The sequence below is a fragment of the Micromys minutus genome (genome assembly GCF_963924665.1).
Source record: "Micromys minutus genome assembly, chromosome: 2".
Taxonomy (NCBI): Eukaryota; Metazoa; Chordata; class Mammalia; order Rodentia; family Muridae; genus Micromys; species Micromys minutus.
This window is the reverse complement of record NC_137971.1, coordinates 73,728,465-73,751,223: the sequence shown is the minus strand read 5'-3', so window position 1 is coordinate 73,751,223 and position 22,759 is coordinate 73,728,465. Positions and strand designations below refer to the sequence as shown.

Sequence of the window (22,759 nt, the reverse complement as noted above, 5' to 3'; positions counted from 1 at the left end):
ATATTCGGTGACCAATTAAATCAAATGGTATGGGGAAAATGAAGGGCTCAGTGGGTACCAAACTGTGTCATAGAAATAAGATGGACTCAGCGGGCACCAAACTATGAGCTCTGTGACTTCTGCCTCCCTTGAGAGAACAGCAGAAAGCTTGGGTGGGTTTGTAAGCCAGGTCGCCCATCACTTGGGAGAGGACTCCATTAATGCTAGTCAGGAAGGGGGTAGTGAGGACCCCATACCCTTTTCCATGTTTTTCTTAAATGCCCAGTAATGTGCCCTCTGGTAAACATGCTCGTATCAGGTAACTGGTCAGTCTTCCTTTCCCCTAACAGAGGGTGACACCCAGAGGAGGCTGGGGCCATTGCTCTCTCCCCGTGTTTATAGACTTGTGAACACCACAAAAAAAAATTTTTTTTTTTTTTTTGAGAGGGCAAATTCAATGAGAATCCTCTTAGGCCGCTGTGATGGTGTTAAGCCCTGGTGGTTTGTTTGGAATAGCCAGAACTCATTCACATTCTTTTTCTAACCCTAAAAATAAAGGTGTTAGGCAGGAGAGATGGCTCAGGGGGTAAAGGTGCTTGTCACCCACCTGTCAGCATGAGCCCAACCCCTAGAACCCACATGTCTCCTGACCTCCATACACAAGCTGTGGCATATGTGTGAGCGCACAAGTAGATGTAACAAAATATTAAAAAATAAACTACAACTCTTGAATGATGTAGATGTTCCTGAAGAGAGGCAGAGGGCAGCAGGGCACAAGGGAAGTGTAGGCAGAACAAAGCTGTGGTGAGTGTGTGTGTATGTGTGTGTGTACAGGGTGATGTACAACCCACATGTCATGTAACAAGGCGTCCATGTGCTTGTGGGGCTTAAACCCTGGCCTGTTAATCCCAGAAGTGCATGAGTTACCCGGGTGGGCGATTTGACGGTCTCACATGGTATTGTAGAACTATGTTTCGGTGTCAGCTGGAATGGCTGGGTGAAAAGATGGCCTCCCTCACATGGGGGGGGGGGGCTGGCTTAGGCTGTGGGGAGCAGCTTCCCCTCCATTGAATGAAGTGGGGTCGAGGACTGAACCCAAGGTTCGCAAAGTGCTCTGCCTCTGCGTTCCTTCCAGCCACCTTGTTACGGAACATGGTCTTAGGTTCCCTAGCCTAATCACGAGCGAGCACAGTACTCTCCTGCCTCCACTTTCCACTTTCTAGGATCCCGGGTGTGTGGTACCACAGCTCCCGAGGCTTCTTAAAGCAAGCTGTTCTCAGAGCAACAAAGTCCCAGGGCTCCTAGAGGGAAGGTGTGGAGTCCCATGCAAACACAGCACAGGGGGACCAGCTAAGGTAGCCATCCGGGAAACCCCTCAATCCTAAGAAGTCTGTGCAATCTCCATCTTGGTACCCTCTAACCCAGAGTAATCCTCCTGTGGGAGTGCCTGACCCTAACCTGTGCTCTTTCCTGCAGGAGGTCTGGCTGCTGTTATCTATACAGACGCTCTGCAGACTGGTATCATGCTCATAGGAGCATTCATCCTGATGGGCTACAGTAAGTGGGGAAACTCTGTTTTCATCACTGTGAGAAGCAAACCCAGAGATCAGGAAGGATATTTAGTTACTGCCTGCTCTTCCTAGTCCGTGTGTGCGTTCGATAGAGGGGGAGGGGAGAGGAGGAGGGGTATCACCTGTATGCTTGTTTGTACGCATGCTAATCAGGTTTCTTCTTCAGTTACTCTCCTCCACCTTAACGTTTTTGAGACAATCTCTCCTTGAGCCCAGAGCTCACTCATTTGCCTACACTGACTGGCCAGGTCAACTCTGGTTTCACTTTTCTGCCCCTCCCCCAAGCTTATAGATTATGCACTCTCACATGGGTGCTAGCAAGCCATACCCCCAGCCCTGGAATTTACTATTTTTTTAAAAAATATTTTAAATTAAAACATAATGATGTCTCCTTCTGATCTCCCTTTCCTCCCTCCAACCTTTCCTACACGCCCTCCCCCCCCACTCCCTCTCACATTGATGGTCTCTTTGAGTGTGGTTAGTACTCATATAGGTGTATATAAGAACAACCTGCTAAGTCTCACTTTGTCTCTTGTGTATATACAGTTTCAGAGCTGACCAGTTTGTAGCGGGTAGAGAATGAATTGGCTATTTTTCAAGGTGAAAAACGGACCATCTTTTTCTGATACTGGTAGGGATGAGTGATCACATAAATAAACGAAAGGGAGGGAGCTGTCAAACTTTGACAGACAGTGGTGCTTTTGACCTTTTGAGATTTGGACAGAAGAACAGTGCTCTCGTGTCCTCTGTACCCAATGTCACTGTGTCACACAACATATCAAACAAAGTATATGGCATTCAGACAAACATCCATGTAAGACTCGGAACAGTGACATCGGAGATCTTCGTGTGTGTGTGTGTGTGTGTGTGTGTGTGTGGTACATGCATGTATGTATGCATATTTGCTTGTGTGGGGGCATACATGTGGGGTGTGTGTACTTGCACGTGGAGGTCCAAGGTTGACTTGGTGTCTTGTGTCTTCAGGTCTCCACATAAACCCACCAGGTCTAGTATGGCTAATCAGTTCGCTATGGAGACTCAATCTCTGCCCACTACACGCTGGCATTACAGGTGGCTTGCCACGAACAACTAGTTCATCCATGGGTTCCAGGCTTGGGTCTTCACACTTGCATGGCAAGTGCCTCAGCTACTGAGCCTTCCCCTAGGCCTGTTAGTCTTTTAAATTGCAAAACTCAAGGCAGTGACGACCAAACAAGGCTAATCATGTAAGATAACAGCCAGGAGCTCATAGTCAGCTAGGGAAACATAGCGGCTTCAGACTTCAAACCTAAACCATCTTGCCACTGGCTGTGAAACATAACATTTGTGGAGAAGCCTGGGAGTGGGTGCCAAAGGTACAGGAAGAATCTGGTTTTTAGCACTGTACGGGGCACGGACTGTGTTTTGGACATACGTCATTTTCAACCTTCAAACGAGAATTCAAAGAAATAACCACAGAGAGTCATACATTTGTTTCATGCTGCGAACAACAAAAATCACTCGCTAGCTTTTAGTCAGCCGGTTCTGCACCCTGGTGAAGAAAAATAAAGTTCTTCATTTCTATTTTCTCTCCCTGTCACAGTAAAATTTTGTATGTCTGAAACCACCCATTTATTGATCACTTTTGAAAACCGCCTTTACTGTATATAATAATCTTGGTTGTGACTTGATTTCCCGGTGTGTTAGAGGAGTCTCTCCTGGCTTCTGCACCGCAGCGGGGAGGTCTGCTGTTCTCACTTCTACTCCTCCCTGAGACCCCCCTCACCCTCCCTGCCTGCCTTGAAGGTTTCTGAATCATCTTTTTTATTGTTTAACGTTTAACACCTTTTGCTTTTTTCCCCCCTCACTGTGTAGCTGAGGCCATCCCTGAACTTGTAAGCCATTGTGCCTCGGTCCTTTACCCTTCACTTGCGGCATTTCTAATATGACATGTAAATGGGTGGGGATTGTGTTTTTCCTCATCGAGACTCTTTAATGGCACATTTTGATTTCTCACCTCTCCTCTTGCCTCCACACCTCTCCTCCTCCTCTTTTTCTCTTCCCCTCCTCTTCCTCCTCTTCCTCCCACTCATTCTTCTTCTCCTGGATGTTTTGGAGCTTGCTCTGTAGATCATGCTGGCCTTCATCTCTGCCTCTCAGGGTCATGGTTACCGCTGGGATTAAATGTGTACATCACCACATCGGGTTAGTTCCAAGTCTCACCAACCCCCCTCCCCCCCGTGTCACACCTCCTCACAGCCTCTTCTGTTTCAGCATGAGTTATTTCTCTCCGCATGTTTCCCAGCTTGCTGATGGCTTCTTTGGCTGTGTTGTCTGCTGATGGAAGAGCGATTTGCTATTCCTGTATCATCTCCATTATATCTTCTCATCGTTTCTTCTCTTTCACTCCCTCCCCTCTCGCTTTCATCCTTCTCTTTCATTATTTTCCATTATCAGGGAGCAAACCAAACTCCTTATGCTCACTAAACATATACGCCACCACCAATCTCCACCCCAGTCCCATTTGGTCCTTCCTTGTGTATCTCTGCTGAGATTGTCCCTCTAGTCATGAATATTACCCACATGCTCACTGTAGCCTATATAACCAATTAATCATGGTTATTTTTCATTTCCTGTCTGACAGTTGCAACATCTGGGTCACCTCTCAGTTGGCCTTTATCACTTTGTTTCAAAACGGTAGGTCATTTTTCTTTCTTTCTTGGGCACCTGATTATTTCCTTTGATGTTCAGTAAATTGAATTTATGTTTGGATATGAGCTTAGCTCTTTGGCCAGGTCGATAATGAGGGGCCGATCTGATTAGGGGCTGAGCTGAGTTTAGATTTCTTTTTCTTTTTTTTTTCTTTTTTTCTTTTTCTTTTCTTTCTTTTTTTTTTTTTTTTTTTTTTTTTTTTTTTTTTTTTTTGTGATAGCTCTTTTGGACCCCTCCAGCTTCAAATGCTGCAGTTGTTACCTGTTCTGTGATAAAGTACGGTCTTCCACAGGGTTTTTGTTGTTTGTTTTGTTTTTATGTCTGTGTTAGCTTTTTTGTGGCTGTAATAGAGTTACTGACATGGACAACTCAGAAACAGAGAAGATTTGTGTTGGCTCACAGTTTCAGAGATTTTAGTCTGTCATTGTGGGGAGGGCCTTATGGAACAGAAGTTTACATCAGTACAGCAGGAATCAGCCAGATGACAGGAGACAGACATGTCAAGAGACAACCACCAATCCTTGCTCATATATAGGCTGTGACTTATTAAATTTGATTCAAGAAAACATAGAAAACCTTAATGGTTCAATTTCTAAAGAAGAAATAAGAACATTTGATACTATAAGCTGTCTTAGTAGAAACAGAAAAAAAAGACATTTTTATTACTTGCTGCCTTATAAAATATAAGATACATCTATTGAAATCAAAGAGATGACATTATTTACAGATACTGAGATGACTGGCTGCTTAATGATCTGAAAAAAAAAATGACCTGGGGGGGGGGTTGAGTAGATCAAGACCAAAATCCAGAAGCCATTATCTTTTATCTAAGTAGAATTTTATTTGGTACCCTGATAGCTCCTACACTGGTGCTACCAGAGTGTGGTCCATGGCCAGCAACCTCAGTGTCACCTTGGAGCTCATTAAAGGAATCCCAGTCCCAGGCCTGATCTGTAAAGTCAGGGTCTGTTCTTCAATCAGACAGGATCCCAGGGCCTGGCTTTCACTCTGGCCCACAGTCTGAACTTCAATAATCACCAGATGATTCATGTTAACTTAAAAGTTTGCTCACACTCCTGTTTCAATTCTATACCCAACTGTGCTATCTGCTGTGGTTTGTTCAGGTTCACTTGCTTCTCAAAGATTTTAAATTTCTTTTATGTGCTTGGGTATTTTATCTGCATATATGCCTGCATGTATGTGTCTGTCTGTGTGTGCATGTGTGTTTTTATGTGTATATATGGGGGTGGGGTAGATTGGTGTGTGTGTGCGTGTGTGTTCCTGTGAGCATGCTTGTGTGCATTTGTGTGTGCAGTATCTGCTGAGGCCAGAAGAGGGCTTTGGATCCCCTGGGACCAGAGTTACAGATGGTTGTGAGCCTTTATGTGGATGCTGGATATTGAACCCCATTCCTCTTAAGCACTCCAGTAAGTGCTTTTAACTATTGATCCATCTCTCCAGACAAGGGGTGGGGCCAGCTCTTCTGTATTCGCACCCTTGTGCGGCTCACCTGTGTTCTCGTCCTGCCACCAGGACCAGCTGTATTATGCTAACCAGGTAAGGTATGGGGCCCACTCTTCCAAGTGCCACAGTGGTGAGGAGAGCTGTTAGCTCTGCACAGTCCTTGAACATCAACATTGTCTCAGGCAGCAGCCTAGACCAGGGATATCTGCCTGGCCTTTGGTGGTAATATGAGCCACTGACATTGACACAACCCCTGCTGCTGCATGGACAGGGACACAAACATGGCCCCTAGAAACCATGACGTGGTTTCAGGTGGCAGCAGAGGCTACTCACACCAGACTGTTCCTCACTACCCTGCGATTCCATCTCTACCTTTCTTCACAATGTGCAAACTGTTCAGCATCTTCTCCTCTCCCAACTCTCCACCACACACTCGCACTTCATAGCGGCTCCCATACAGGTGGACCACAAGGCAAAGGGGCTTCTGGTGTCTTCATCCAACCCAACCTCCATGGCCACTGTGGCAGGTGGGCCTCTCAACAGTTCCAAATTTTAAAGGTAGGTCACAAACTGCATCAATATTAGCAGGACCTATGACTTTGATATCGGGAGATAGTCCAAGTTTCTTTTAATTGAATTAGAGTTGTTGCTGATTGTGTGTGTGTGTGTGTGTGTGTGTGTGTGTGTGTGTGTGTGTGTGTGTGGTGTTTGTACACAGTTATGGCTGTGCTTGCCCATGAGCACACGTGTGGAGGGTAGGGGTTGATGTCAGGTGTCTTTCTCAATCTCTTTCTACCTTATTGTTTGAGACGGGGATCTCCCACTGAACCTGAAGCTCACCCGTTAGCTAAACTAGATGAGGAGCAGACCCTTGGGATCCACCCCTCTTCTTTGCTATCCCAATGGTGTGGTTACAGATGATCACTATGACACATGGCTCTTATGGGGGTGCTGGGGATCCAAACTCAGGCCTTTGTGTGTGTGAAGCAAGCACTTTACCCTCTGAGCCATCTTCCCAGCTCCTTGCTATTGTGTGTGTGTGTGTTCACAGTTTCATAACTAAACCATTCTAAGACCCACTATTTTATTATTTGACATCAGAGACTTATTTGACGGATTGCTTCCGATGCTTTTATTTTTTAACAGTCCCTAATGCTTTATAGTGTGCATTCACAGAAAGTAGGCAGTGAGATGATTCTGTGCTGGCGGGCCTTGTGACCTGAGCTTGATCCCTGGAATTCACACAGTGGAAGGAGAACACTGGCTCCCTCAGGTTGCCCTCTGATCTAACCTTGACCCTCACACTATGACATGTGCACATGAATATACCCATTTGCCCAAACACCCAACTTTCCGTGTGTAAAACAGATAAATTTAATAGAAAACTATTCTGAGAAGCAATTTACAGCCCGTAGGAAGACATGAGGAAAGGGACAAACTGAGAACCCTTAAGGGGACACCGTTCCTCAGGAGCTCTGTTCTAACTAGGCCACCACCTGTCTCTACCTTGCTATGTTCTCCACGAGGTCCTGGCAATCTTAGGCTTCTTCTGCTCCCTAGGTTTTGCAGCTGTTGGTGGGATGGAAGGCCTGAAGGACCAGTACTTCTTAGCGCTGGCCAGTAACCGGAGTGAGAACAGCAGCTGTGGACTACCCCGAGAAGATGCCTTCCACATCTTCCGAGATCCATTGACCTCTGATCTCCCCTGGCCCGGGATCCTGTTTGGAATGTCCATCCCATCTCTCTGGTACTGGTGTACAGATCAGGTACGGGAGCTGGATGAAGGCCTCCCTTGGGGTGAAGATGCCTTGGGGTGGCTGACATTTGTGGTGTGACTTTGCTGTTTGCTGTCCTCTGTTTTCCCACCTCCTCCATTTCTTCCATCCTCTCCTCTACCAGTTGCTTTGCTTCTTAGTCTTACAAATGCTAATGGTGAATCAAGAGCTCCTTGGTCACAAAGGGGGGGGGGGGGCGGTGTATCACTGCCCGAGGTCTGGGAAGAGCCAGTCATGAGCTCCCTTATAAGAAGGTAAGGAGAAGGTAAATTTTATTTCAAGATTTGAACTGCATGTCATTTATTCAGCAAACAGCCCAGACAATCCTGGCACTTAGGAACCTGGATCCAATATGAAGCACTCTGCCATTGCCTGGGGACACAAAGAGATGACAGATGAGCAAGTCCTGTGAGAGGTTAAGGTACTTTTTAAAAAGTACGCTGAGACAAAAGAAATGAAAGCACAATGAATCAAAAATAAAAAGAACCACCCAATTGCTACAATTTCTACCAGTTTCAGAATTTAAAAGCCACAGACTGGTATTGTCTCAGTCATGCCCAGGGCTTTTGAGTTCTGAGTGGATGAATCTCTTGGGTCCCAACACATGTCCCCTGGCTTAGTTTCTGTCACTACTTCTGCAGTAGTTTTCTATTTAGCACCATCCTTGACACTGTGACACCTCTGGTGGTTGTCTGATGCAGTTCGGTCTGGTGGCTTCTTCAGAGGAATGGGCCTCAAGGTAGCCTCACTTTTGCCCTAAATTTGCACATGTTGTAGTGTAAAGTCTAGCAAAACTTAGGCGAATGGTCTAGAGGGGAAACCCCAACCCTGCACACTCTTCTTAAGGGTCCTGAGTGAGGACTCCAGTTAGTAAGGAAAATAGTTATTTTAACGCAAAAGGATATTTAAAAAAAATTAACCCAACAACAACAAAAGCAGAACATGAAGGAAAAGTCTTCCATGTAAATTAGGGCAATTATTATTGATGAAAAATTAGTATGTGTTATTCACTATCCAGAGTACTCCAAATACTTCTACATAATTTCAAAGCTGCCCATTTGATTGGTGAGAATATGAAGGCAAAGAGAGGCAACACTGGGTGCCCAGTGCACACAGCCAGGCGGTGAGGAGACAGACTGTGTAATTCCACCTCTAAAGTTCCTCTGAGGTGACGTCATCACGGTGATGTCATCCCCCAAGAGGCCTACCTATGAGATGTCAAGGGTGCAGCCTGCCAGGACTTGTTCCCTCCGTGGTTAGCGACCCCACTGGGGCTATCCTGGTAGTACATCTTTCCTTTGCCTTCCTTACCATTTACTTATTTTTACTGTATGTCTTTGAGTGTTGGCTGGGATGTATGTCGGTGTACTATGTGTGTACCTGGTGCCTGTGAGTGAGAAGAGGGCTTCAGATTCTCTGGGACTGAATAACAGATGCTTGTGAGTCACCGTGTGGGTGCTGGAAACTGACCTCTGCAAGGGCAGCCAGTGCTCTTAACTGCTAAGCCATCTCTCTGGCTCCTCCTTTGCACATATATGTATATATATGCAATATATGAGTATATATATTTATATTCATATACACACATATACATATTTTATATAATACACACAATACATTAATTTTATATATATATATATATATATATATATATATATATATATATATATATATATATGTATATATGAAGTTCTACTGACAGATTTAGCTGGACTGTCTTTGGCACATTCTTTTACCTGACTGCAATAGCTGAAGAGGTGGGTTAATTCTGGAGTGAACTGTAACTGCTAGGGTCTAACTCTGGGTATAATAGGGAGGGGACAGTGAAGGAGTCATGGCCACCCCAGTCAGATCAGGGGATGCCGTCTCCTAAACAAGGACCCAGATCTCAGGTCCACCACTCCTACTGAGGAACCACACATGGCCAGTGAGCGCACTGTGTTCAGCTTCTAACCACCTTCACTATTTCCAGGTGATTGTTCAGCGGAGTCTGGCCGCCAAGAACCTGTCTCATGCCAAAGGCGGCTCCCTGATGGCTGCATACCTGAAGGTGCTGCCTCTTTTCCTAATGGTGTTCCCTGGTATGGCCAGCAGAATCCTCTTTCCAGGTAAGAAGGCTGTTGGGGCAGACGTCACTGGTCTGTTTGAAAAGCTCAGGCTTTGGGAAATGGACTCCCGATCTATCTACTGACTTCACGCTGCTCTCCAATGCTGACTCAGCACACAAGACCCACTGGGGTGGATGTTTGTGGGAGTCTGCATTTTCATACCACACACTAAGGTCATGTGGTTCCACATGCTTATTCCCCCATGACAAGTCATGTGCTTGTGCTCTAGGATTTGAGCTCAGTGTTCTGGTAACTTTGGCCTGTTGGAGCCTCTCCTGTGACAATAAATATTAGGGGACATCAACAACTCTATAGGAACACACACACACACACACACACACACACACACACACACACCACCACCACCACCACTACCACCACCACCACCACCACCACCACCATCACAAACACTATAAGGTTTTCTTTTGGAGACAGAATCTTAGATGGCCTAGGTACCTTACCTGCAGGCCATTTTCCTGGGCCTGAAGATACTGTAGGAAGAACACTGTGTTTTCCACTAAACATGCTTTGTAGGCTTTGCCTGTGCCTGAAGGTTTCATTTTTAGGAAAAGCCCTTGGTAGTTAATGATTAGATGTCTGTGAGCGGACCCTCCTTCTTCTCCATCTGCATAGAGAAGAGAACTTACCCAGAGCAGAGTGAAACACACAGGCTTACACTTCAGCAGCGAGAGGCTTCTGCGCCCAGACAGTGAGGCTTCTGAGTATTTTCTTCTCTGCTTGTTTCTTCAAAAGCCATTAATCCTTGGTTTTTCTGAGGGGTGGAGTGTGCATGTATATGGCCTATGGGTGTGTATGGTATTGTGTGTGTATGCAGATACAATACATATGTGTACAGGTACCTGTGGAGACCAAAAGTTAATATTGAGTGTCTTCCTCTATTTCGGTCTACCTTATTTTTATTAAAGACAAGGTTTCTCAGTGAACCTGGAGCTCACTGATCTGACTAGGATGGCTAGCCAACGAGCTCCAGCCCCATCCCCCACTCCTGGGCTGGCATCACCAGCGTATGCCATTGTCCCAGCTTTTCATATGGGTTCTGGGAGCTGACCTTAGTCCTCATGATTACTCAGCAAGCGTTTTACTGACTGAGCCATCTCTCCCCAGCCCAATCTTAGCTCCTTCTGAGGGATACAGCCCCAATGATGTAAGGACTTCCTACTAAACTCCACCTATTAAAGGGCCTCCAGATATTGCCACTGAGGACCCAAACTCCCAAGACGTGAATTCAAACGACACCCTAGCCACAGCAGAGGTGCACCGCTTAGACACACTAGAGAACCAGGATGGGTAGGCAATTTTATACTGGAGAAATTAGAGAACTTCTCAGGAGAGGAAAGAACTTGGGGGGCACAGAGTAAAACAGTGGGGCTGGAAAAATGGCTCATAGTGAAGAGCTCTTAATACACTTCCAGAGGACCTGACTTCATTCCCGGGATCCAGGCGAGGCAATGCACAACCCCCTGGAACTCCAGTCCCAGGGGACCCAATGCCTTTTTCTGGCCTCTTGTCATCATGCGCGCAGGCTTATTTATAGACACATATGTGGATATATAACTTACATATAAAGGTTTTTGTTGTTTGGTTTCTCAAGGCTGGGTTTCTCTGTGTAGCTTTGGCTGTCCTGGAAATCACTAGGATTTGCTCTGTAGACCAGGCTGGTCCTGAACACAAAGATCTACCTGTCTCCTCTGCCTCCTGAGTGCTAGGATTAAAGGCATGTGCCATCACCACATGGCTAAAATAAAGGTTTTTTTTTGTTTTGTTTTGTTTTTTTGTTTTTTAAGGATGAGAAAAAAGAGGAAAGATATTTAGGATTTGAAAACCCATGGAGAGTTTGAATCTAAACTTTGTAGGGTTCAGCAGTAACAGAAGCCTATGAACAGCTGAGGGCGGAGGGAAAGGGGTGCAGTTCAAAGCACTGACAGGGCTGGGGTGCAGCTCAGTAGCAGACGGTGTGCCCACTGTACACAAAGCCCTGAGACCTAGACCCAACTCCCAAGAAGAACAAAGTTAAGTACTTCTAAAGTGACACAGAGGGACATCACTGTATATGTGGTTACTTGTCCCCCACCCTGACAGTCGAGGGCATGAAGTCTGAGATAGGATTCTTTCTATGACTGGCTACTAGGTGTCACAGCTCCATTTGGGTGACAGTAGTGATACTGTGCTGTGTGATCAAACTTGGGTGCTGGAATTTTAATGTGCATTAAGTTGATATGGTCTTTTTTTCCCATTGAGCTATTTTTAAAATTATTATTTTAGTGTATGTGTGTGTATCTGTGTGTGCACACCTATGCATCCAAGTGTGCCCTGTCACCTGTGTGAGGTCAGAGGACAACTTGCAGGAGTCTGTTCTCTCCTTCTATAATGTGGCACCTTGAGATTAAACAAAGGACCTCAGGCTTGCTGACTCTTCATGTACTTAGGAACTGTGTGTATGTGGGGGCTGGGGTGGGGTAAGTATGTTTTTGTGAATGCATGCGCATGTCTTGACATCCTTGTGGAGGTCAGAGACAACATGTGAGCTTTAGTTCTCTTCTTCCACCACAGGGCACCCAGGGATCAAACAGGTTGTGGGCATTGGTCAGTGCCATCTTGCCAGCCTGTTCTAATCTGAAGCAGAGTTGCTTTGGCTGACAACAGTCACACTAATGCTATGAAGTAGTATGTCATCTACAGATTGGTACAGGAGCTCAGAGAGCCAAAGGGGGCATGGACACAGCTTATAGTTGAGGCTCTTTTCTAGTTCTTGGCTATCAGCTCACAGACCCTTCTAGCACCCTGTAACTGGGCCTGGGCTCAGGACCTGTCTGTCTCACTGTGGGCTTGCATTTCCTCCATAGATCAAGTCGCCTGTGCGCATCCCGACATCTGCCAGCGGGTCTGTAGCAACCCCTCTGGCTGTTCGGACATCGCATATCCCAAACTTGTGCTGGAACTTTTGCCCACAGGTAATGTCCCCTCACCCCAACACTTAGTCCTCTGGACCACCCAGAAAGGATACTGCCTGGGTGCTAATCTGAGGTATGGCTGGGATGGAGAGCTATGGGTACCCTAAAGGCCAGAATTTGGCAGGACCACAAAGTTTTGTCCAACTATGCCAATAGAAGGTCTACCTCCTCAGAGCTGAGCCATCAGAATCAGCTTTGGGTCTGGAGTAATAGGATCACAAATGAAGACAGAAGCTGCCATCAAAAAGCCCAAGGCCTATAGACCTCCCTTCTGTCCCTTCTAACCAGGACTCCGTGGGCTCATGATGGCTGTGATGGTGGCGGCTCTCATGTCCTCCCTCACCTCCATCTTTAACAGTGCCAGCACCATTTTCACCATGGACCTGTGGAACCACATCCGGCCACGGGCATCTGAAAGGGAGCTCATGATTGTGGGCAGGTAAGGCTTTATAGGGTAGGACTCTGGGCAGTGAAAAGTCCAAATACCTAGAAAAGAGGGGACTGAGCTCATGGCCAGGCCGTCAGAGTAGTCAAGTTGCCTTGGTCTCAGCTGCTGCTGCTGGGGAGCGGGACCTCTGTAAGAGTTAATCACTTAGTCAAGAGATGTCCTGTGAATGCCTGCTGTGTTCCGGGACTGGAACAGTGCTCTAATACAGTATTTGAAAACAACCCTGCAGTGCCAGAACACACTAAAAGATGTGCATCTGTTGGCATAACGCTAGAAGTGGAGAAGAAGTCAGACAGTTCAAACCCTGATGAGTGTTCAGACTGGGAATCAGGAGACCTGGACATTCAGAGGGGAAACACCAATCTAGAGTGGAACCTGGGGGATGGTAGGGGGTATCTGGGTAAGGCAATGGGCTGTTCTGAAGCTGGCTCAGGAATCATTTCTATTCCAAGTCTCTGAAGTCCAGTAGGGGAGCAGAAACGAGCGTCCTGATAATGTGACATAAAATAGACACAGATAAGCCACCCCCTGAAGCTCTGCCGCTCACGAGGATGCATGTAGAGAGCTGTCTCAGCCATGGTTCAGGGAAAGGGTTCTTAGACTTGATCCCAAATGTTAACCCATTAAAGAAAAGCCAGATGCACTGGACTTGATCACTTGAAAAGACACCATTAAAGAGATGAAAAAGATTAGCCACAGACTGGAGAAAATGTTTGCAAGCCACATTACGTGCTTAAGAACTTGTAATCTAGAAAATATGAAGCTCTATTAGAACATCGTTTGACCAACCACCAAAACAGATGAGTAGGCATTTCTACAAGGAACATGTAGAAATGGCTACGAGTCTGCAGCCAGATGCTTAGCATCATTTACTACAGGAGACACCACTTCTCACTAGAATGCCAGTGGCAGCCAGGTTCATGGAGCATGTCCACCACCCCAGTGCTTGGGAAGCTGATGCAGGAAGATAGGATTCCTATGCAGCACAGGTGAGAGTAGGAATGATTCCATTTAAAGGTAGCCCTGCGGTTCCTTATAACGTCCAACATAAATGTGCCACACCTCTTAAAAGTGTGTATTCTTAGATATGAGAACAAATGTCCAGAGGGCTGTATTCAAATGTTTATACAAGTAGTTTACAGTAGGGATAGAGGGGTGACTGCTGTCATCAGCTGGTGAAGGACAATCAAAGGGAGAGAATGGCGTGTCCATGGCACACGTGATTCTTTCTTTCTTTAAGATTTATTTATTATATATAAGTACATTGTAGCTGTCTTCAGACATACCAGAAGAGAGCATCAGATCTCATTACAGATGGTTGTGAGCCACCATGTGGTTGCTGGGAATTGAACTCAGGACCTCTGGAAGAGCAGTCAGTGCTCTTAACCACTGAGCCATCTCTCCAGTCCCCTGGCACACACTTTTCAATCATAAGATGCGATGAAATGCTCTGGTAAGATGGTTCAACAAGTAAGGATATTTACTACCAGCGTGATACCCAGGCACCCCATGGTAGAAGAATAAAGCTAATTCCTTTAAGTTTTTTGACCTTCACATGAGAGTCATGCACCCTGAATGCCCCTCTACACAATAAATTTTTAAAGATTTGGTGTATGAGTGTTTTGACTGCATGTATGTTTGTGCATAATACATGTGCTTTTTGCCCTTGAAAGCCAGAATAAGGCACTAGATATCCCTGGAGCTGTAGTTACAGACAGTTGCGAGCTTCTGTGTGGGAGCTGGGACTACAACCCAAGTCCTCTGGAAGAGCAGCCTGTGAGCCATCTCTCTAGCCCTCGTGTTTTGTTTTTTAAATCAATGAAATATCCTGAGGAGTTATCACACACTTTTTATTCCAGCCCTTGGGAGGCTGAGGCAGGAGAATTACAAATTCATGGTCAGTCTGGATATGTGCTGTCCCTGTCTCTGAAAAGAAGTATGAAATATGGATGTGTGTTATCCCTTCGATGGACCTCAGAGACTGCACAGCTGAGGCAGCAGCGGAAGGCTAAACTCTGAATGGCACAGGGCACTTGTAGGAACCCCAGGGAAGGCGAACGCCGAGGGAGCAAGCACTCCACAGTTACTCAGCGGCAGCAGGAACAAGCTGTAAATGGGGGAGGGGGTATTTTGGCATGACGCCTGTGCTCAGGGTTGATGGTGTTCTTCGAATCCAGCGGAGGATACTGCCTTGTACTCTTGGGGTGGGGGGAGCGGGGAGACAGCTCTCGTCTTACAGATCTCACAGCTTGGCAAAGCTGCAGAATAAGGGAGGAAAGCCAGTGTCCGGAGAAGTCAGGCACGTTCCCCTCTCTCCTCACAGGATATTTGTGTTAACACTGGTGCTGGTTTCCATCCTCTGGATCCCCGTCGTGCAGGCCAGCCAGGGAGGTCAACTGTTCATCTACATCCAGTCCATCAGTTCCTACCTGCAGCCGCCTGTGGCCATGGTCTTTATTATGGGATGTTTCTGGAAGCGTACCAATGAAAAGGTAAATCTGGACCAGCTACACAACACCCGGGTGCTGTCCGTAAGCACTAGGAGAAATGTAGGGGAGTGGTCCGGCAGAGACCTGTGTGGGCTAGCCTTGTCGCCAGGGAGCCACAGGAAGGCCTTGAAAAGACTGGGTAATGTGTTCTCAGAAGTGTCTCCTGTGTTTGTTTTGTTTTTGAGTCAGGGCCTTACTAAATGTGGCACATTTCTATTTCCATGTTAAAATATCCTGACAAAAAATGTAGGGGAGAACAGGGCAGGTACTTTCAGTCACAGCCCGTTATTCTGGTGCCATTAAGGCAGCAAGGACTTGGCGCAGGTGGTCATGTCACATTCAGTCAGAAGTAGGGAGGGTGATGCCTACTCTCTGTGTCCAGCCAGCTCCCCTTTTAGGCTGAGCCTTCCCGCACTAACAGTCTTTCCACTGACAGCCCCTCACTGAGCCTCCCTTCGCAGGTGATCCTAGGTCAAGTGGACAAAGTAACCATCATGCCCAGGTTGGCCGCGAGCCTGCAATCTTCCCGCCTCTGTCTCCTGAGTGTGTGGGTTAACGGTGTTCACCACCACGCTTGGCTTCGAGGCACACTCTTGGCACCAACAGGGAAACCAAATTAGAAGGGAATGAGTATAATCAGTTTATTACAGCCAGGCATCTGCACCTGCGGGTTCAGTCAGATCCAATCAACAGCAGGATAAACATATCTGCAAGAAAAAAAATTCTGTGTCTCTACTGAGCAGGTTCAGATATTTTTCTGATGTTACCATATAAAAGATATAGTATAGCAGCTATTTACATGATCTTTACATTGTGCTTGTGTTATATATAACCTAATGATGATTTAATATAAGTAAGTGGATACGCATAGGCCATGTTCAAACACTATGCCACTCTATATGAAGAATTTGAGCATCTGAAGTTTGTTATCTCTGGGACCTAGAATTGATCCTTCAGAACACCAAAGGCTGACAGCATTTGGGGGACCTGGACGGGTCCATAACTTTACACCTTTGCAATACAGTGAGCATCACAAGAAAGACAAGCTCTTGAGATGGCTTCTGGAACTTTTGGTGACCTTGGCATCCCTAAGATGGCTTTCCTTTGGTTTGCAGGGTGCCTTCTCAGGCCTGATCTTGGGCTTGTTGCTAGGATTGGTCAGGCTGATCCTGGACTTTGTCTACGCACAGCCTCGGTGTGACCAGCCCGATGAGCGCCCATCTGTGGTGAAGGATGTCCACTACCTCTACTTCTCCATGATCCTATCACTTACCACCCTCATCACTGTGTTCACTGTGAGCTGCTTCACAGAGACACCCTCCAAAGAGATGGTACATTTTGGGTGACAGGCCTAACCTCTGAGACTCATCAAAAAAGAACAGAACACGGACTCCAGGTTTAAGCAAGATGATTGAAATACTGAGAAAGTCTGGAGTAGGGCTTTAGGGACACAGCAATGTAGAACTGGTCATCAGACTCTGTTTTCCAATTCTGTTTCCATTCACAGGTCCGTGGGGAGCCAGAGAGTTTCTAGGGTCACGACCCCCACTGTGTAAAGCCACAAACATTCCTGTCAGCTCAGGTGTCACCTTGTCCTTGAAACAGAAGAAAGATTGAGCTTAAGGGCCAATCTGTGGTTCACAGGGCTGTACCCTAGGGGTAGGACAGTTAGATACTACCGGGAGGAGGATTGTCAGAGACAGTGGTTCTGAGGAACCAGGGAAGTGACACTGCTTGGAGGGCAGTGTCTGACATGAAGGCTGAGGTGGGTGCAGGGCTGGAAAATATAAGGAAAAAATGGCAGCTTCCACCTGTGTCTCATGGTTGCCTCTGCTTCTCAGGTCAGCCGCCTGACTTGGTTTACTCGTCATGAGCCTGTGGCCCAGAAGAACCCAGTGCCACCAGAAAACCCCCTGTCTCTAACCCTTTCTCAGAATGGGACTACAGAGGCCACAGGCACCAGCATCCAGTTGGAGACAGTTCAAGAAAACACGACCAAAGCCCAGAGTGGTGAGTTGCCTCTGGTCTCAGTTACAGCAGAAGTTAAGAAGCATTATGTGTTCAGGGGGATTCTGTTGGATCATGATCTAGAAAAGGGGAAGGTTAGGAATTTCAGCATCTCCTGATCTTGATGCCTGGCTTTCCCCACCGACCAGAGGGGATTCTTCAGAGACACACTAACAGCAAACCCAGAGCCTACCAAGACTTCATGTAATCTCACACTGTAGGCTAGAGCACTACAGCAATCCTCACATCACTGATTTCAGCTTTAACTCCTTTTATACGATGCGAGGTAATGTTTTAAATTTGGAGATTTCATATGAGAGTCTCTATTTCCATCTCATGAATGATGGGAAAATCTGGTGACATAAGGTCTCCATGTTTACATGACAAAATGATGCATTAAAAAAAAGACCTATGTCAACTCAAGGTAAGAAACTCCAAAGATTCCCCTCCTCCACTCTTGGACTTTTTCTTCCAGTGCTAGGGATTGAACCAAGGGCCTTATGAATGCTCAGCCACTCAGCCTAGAAAGTGAGAAACTCCAGGTCACATGTTTTAAAAACTAGACTGTTGTGGTCCAGGAGTTGCCTCACAAACCATATGAACACTGGTCCCAGTCAGAAAGGGATAGTTTATTGAGTGTGTGCTCCAGGACTGAATGATCAGGGCTGTGGTACAGATTAGGGAGTTGGACTGTGACATTGAGTTAAGATCTTATAGGGCTTTTAAGTCTAAAATCCACAAACATCTGTGCCAAGTTATTCCCCCAATCAGGGTTTAGGGACAGGGGATTTCCTTAGGAACATGTCTTTGTTGTACACTTATCCTGCTCCCATTGGTTGGGGTATTCAACTGAGGCAGGGGACTTGCCTCGTCTAATATTCATGTCTTAACTTGTCAACTAGATGTCAGTTACTCACACATGTGTTTCTTTCTGCCAAGTAGGATGTCAGTTCCCAGGGAGGTCTTGGGAATTAAAATTTACTGGACCCCTACTAAAAATGGAAGTCTTATTCCAAATAGTTTCCTACACTGGTGTCTCCCTAATATTGGGGTCCAACCCAGGGGTGGCTTACCAAAGCAAATATCACAAATGCTAGACACAAGTGCAGGAGATGGTGCTGGGTGAACTGAGATACGGAACTCACGTTCTCCTGGAAGGTAGTTGGCCTTCCATATTTGATAGTTTAACTAAACATGAATCAGGAATATTCAGAGAAGTACAGACTTTTTCATCAGTTCATGGACACATGTGGTTGATCCTCCTCTTCCTCTTAGGGAGAGTCAGCTCCCCTGTGACCTTCTTTTGCTGGGTTCTTTCTAGATGGTGTGTCTCCCAAACAGTCCAAGGTGATGAGGGCTATCCTGTGGCTCTGCGGAATGGAAAAGGACAAAGAAGAGCCCCCAAGCAAAGCGGAACCTGTAATAGCTTCCTTGGAGGAAAATCCCTTGGTGAAAACCCTGCTAGATGTCAACTGCATTGTGTGCATCAGCTGTGGTATCTTCCTTTGGGGATATTTTGCGTAACTCAGGGTGAGCCAGGAAATGATAATAAAGCTGTGTCTGCTTACCGTAGAGCTTCAGAGGTGCTGCTGACAAGCCAGTGGGCATTTCCTTCCTAAAAGAAATGGACAGATGACCCTGGAGCTTTCCTCACTGTGGTACTTGCTCCTGTTTAGAGTCTGTGAGAAGCAGACTTGTGTGCAGTGCCCTGAAACTTTACACACTGAAAAATCCGAGGCTGTGGGGTGGCACATACCTATAACCCCAGCCACTTCTGAATTAGGAAGATTGCAAGTTTGAGGCCAGCTTGGGCTACCTAGCCAGTCTCTCTCTCTCTCTCTCTCTCTCTCTCTCTCACACACACACACACACACAGACAGAGACAGAGAAAAGAAGAGGAGGAGGTAGAAGGGAGGGAGGGAGAAAGAGGAAAGAAGAGAGAAGCTAAATCACGGTGTGATGGCCCACAGCTATGGGAGGTGGAAGCGGAGAGCCAGGAATTCTGGGTCAAGGCCAGCTTGCCTGGCCGACATGAAACCCTGCCTCAAAATACAATAAGAAAAATTAAGAAATGAGAATATGAGGTAACTGTGTGCACTTCTCCAATTCTAGCTTAGTGGCTGAAGAGATGGCTCAGAAGTTAGGAACACTTGCTGTTTCTGCAGAGGACCTTCCAAGTCCTCCTATAACTGGGCCACTCTTAACAGTCAACTCTGAGGTCTGGGAAGGGCTGAGAATCGGGCAGAAAATGCTGCTTCGGCCTCCCAGAAGGAGCCACTGCCCACTACTCATTGTCCTTAACTTGGCCCAATGTCAGCATGGGTTCTCCTAAAGGGGCCTCCCTGATTCCAGTCTCACCTCACCCCAGGTCCAATTTCTTCTACAACAGAGGCTTGCAGAGATCTAAATACAAACCTCCTCTCCCCCGCTCTTAGCTCACTCTCCTCGGGAAAGTTTATAAACTGTTACAGGCCCTCATGCCCAGCTCCCGCTGACCTCACCAGCTTGTTTGCTGCCTCCAGCTCTAGCTCCACCATCTCTCCTCAGCACTTTCTGGGTTGTTTGTGTTGAGATTAGGTCTTACTGTGTGGCTCTGACTTACGGGGAACTTGCTTTGTAGACCAGGCTGGCCTTGAACTCAGACAGATCTGCCTGCCTCTGCTTCTCAGGCCTAGCAGTTTTTAAAGATTGATTTTTATGTGTACAAATGTTTTCTTATTGTATTTTGAGGTATGTATGTGTTCCACCTGTGGAACCACCTCTTCAACCAAGAACTGGGGTTCCAGATGGCTGCTGGCTGCCATGTGAGCACCGGGAACACAACTTGGGTACTCTGGGAGGGCAGTGAATACTCTTAACCCAGAACCACCTTCTGCTCTGGTCTTACACCCTGCTGATCCCATCTTCCGATCCCACTCCTCACCACAGCACCCCCACTGACTCCATCCCCATTCCCCACTTCTTCACCACCTCTCAGATTCCTGTTCTGTTGATTCCATCTCCCAACTCAAGCTCCATCTCCCACTCTAGCTTCATTTCCCTAGATCCACCTCATAGCTACACCTGCAGCCAGCCCTTCTTCGTGGACTGTCCACTTGAGCTCTGAGCTTCCTAGGGTACAGACATCCACATGTTCTCTTGCTGCTCATCACCCTAAACACCGGTTTCTGTTGTTCTCCTCAGAGTGTAAGCAGGGAAATGTGGAAGAGTGAGCCACTAACATTTCCCTGGAGGACAAACTGAATTTCCTGGCTTCAATTCTAAGGGTCCTCTGCATGAAAAATGTTTTTACATGAAATGTCATACCCTGTTTATTTTTTTTTTCATACAAGTATAATTTGTGTGAAGAGAATGGACTCTGATCCAGGCAGAAAGAATGGAAACAAGCCTGAGGAGGTGTCCCCTCATCAAGTAACCTTACAATTGTCGCCTATGATGACCTTTAACAATTGGTAGATGAAACTGAAGTCAGTGATCCTTTCTGCCTGGTTCCCTTCCTTTGCATGTGGGCCGAACATGGGTGACGGTCATGGGATGTCACTGTAATGTCTTATGTGCAATGATTAGCTTATATATGACTCTCCAGCTGAGGACACAGATCAGTTTGGTAAAATGCATGACCTTAGTTTGAGCCCCAAAACATGAATAAAAGGCCAGACATGAGGTAAACACAATCTTAGTTCTAGGGAAGTGAGACAAGTAGATTCCCGGGGGTCACTGACCAGCCAGCCAGACCGCCTATCCTCTTCAGAAAGCATCAAGCTAATGAGAGAGGCCTTCTCTTAATAAACAAGGTGAACAGCTTGTGAGGAACATGAGAGCTATCTTCTGGTTTTCATGCCCACACTCACCTGTATACACACAAAACATTAAGTAATGAAAAAAAGACCGCTGGGCTGGAGAGATGGCCCAGCAGTTAAGAACACTTGTGCTTGCAGAAGGACCAGTTTTGGTGCCCAGAACCCACACGGTGGCTCCCATCTGTAACGACAGTTCCAGGGGACGCAATACCCTTTTCTGACTTCTGTGGGCACCAGGCACATGTGCAGGCAAAGCACTCATAGAATAAATAAAATCTAAATTAAAAAGAAATTAAGAGTCTTGTTAGCTGACTCACTACGGAGCCTTTCTGACTTGCTTGATGAAGCAACTTGAGCTGGCATGAAGTAAGTTAAGGGTCTACTGCAGACTCCAGGAACCTCCAAATGATGGCCAAGAAGCAGGCAGGGTCTCAGACCTTGTGGCCACACACAAGCACACAGAAATGGAGTTTGACAACTTGGATCTTCCTTTCCCAGTACAGACTCCAGATGAAATCATGGCCCCTACTTGACCTTCAGTGTAGCCCTGAGATCCTAGCTGAGCTTTCCCTAGCCCCCTGACCCACAGAAGCTGTGAAGTGTGTTCTCAGACAGGCATAGGTGTGGTGTTGAACAACGGGGTAGCTGGGAGCAGGAGGATGCATGTTTACCTGATGGCTGTGTGGGGTGCACAGGCCTTGGCTACCAGAGAAGCAGTCAGCTTCCTCAGATTAGTATGAGGCTTTTGATTGGCTGTAATAGAAACAAACCCTAGAACTTCCTGCAAAGCACCGATAAACAAACGAGACAAACCAATTCACTATGAGGATGTAGTATAGGAAATACAAAACAACCTCAAGACGTGTAGAGACTCAGAAACCAAGCGTGGACACCACTCCGGCTTTTGCATCCATCTCCCAATACAGTTAGATTTCTTTCTTCACAGGATGGTTTTCTCTGGCACACATGGTAACTGTTGGTTGTCACTTAAAACTCTTAAGCACTGTGCTAGAGAGGTGTCCCTGCCTCCTGGCTAAGGGGTTCATAAATGTACAAAGCTGTGTAAATCTACATTAGCAGGGGAAGAAATGTCTTGGGAATGTGGGCAGTTCATACTGTTTGGTTGCACCATGCCAGTATATTTCTCCTTCCTGGCTCCATCAATGTTACACACGAAAAGTAGAAGGTACTTGTCTAAAAGCATCTGCTAGTGTTCAAACAAATGCTACCTGAAGACTGAGTGTGAGTCTGTGCAGGCTCTAGTGTGAAGGGAGAGGGTTGAGGCTCTACCGCATAGAGGGAATGTTGAAAATAGACCACATACAAGCAACCAGGGGAAGCTTTGTCTTAAGACTTTCAAACGAGCTCACACTGGGAGGTGGAGTCCCAAGAAGAGGAATCTATTTCCACTAGTTCCAGGGAGCAGACCACACTAACCATTTCTAACTCGAGTGT

The 22,759-nt window shown here is 46.5% G+C and overlaps 1 protein-coding gene across 6 annotated transcripts in view; it reads left to right on the top strand.

Annotated features, from left to right (window-relative positions):
- Nucleotides 1-19,028, top strand: part of SLC5A11 (solute carrier family 5 member 11) — a gene marked incomplete at both ends in the record, with an annotated part of 30,190 nt that extends 11,162 nt beyond the window's left edge. For 4 of the 6 annotated variants that reach the window (XM_080912845.1, XM_080912843.1, XM_080912841.1 and 1 more), the window contains 9 exons: nucleotides 1,456-1,536; nucleotides 7,266-7,471; nucleotides 9,453-9,588; nucleotides 12,453-12,560; nucleotides 12,849-12,999; nucleotides 15,332-15,500; nucleotides 16,613-16,828; nucleotides 17,339-17,507; nucleotides 18,826-19,028. In XM_080912845.1, coding sequence (XP_080768971.1) covers nucleotides 1,456-1,536; nucleotides 7,266-7,471; nucleotides 9,453-9,588; nucleotides 12,453-12,560; nucleotides 12,849-12,999; nucleotides 15,332-15,500; nucleotides 16,613-16,828; nucleotides 17,339-17,507; nucleotides 18,826-19,028 — 1,439 coding nt within the window. The remainder of the gene's footprint in view (nucleotides 1-1,455; nucleotides 1,537-7,265; nucleotides 7,472-9,452; nucleotides 9,589-12,452; nucleotides 12,561-12,848; nucleotides 13,000-15,331; nucleotides 15,501-16,612; nucleotides 16,829-17,338; nucleotides 17,508-18,825) is intronic. The other 2 variants (XM_080912844.1, XM_080912842.1) reach the window with 1 other exon arrangement.
- Between the last annotated feature and the right edge of the window lie 3,731 nt (nucleotides 19,029-22,759).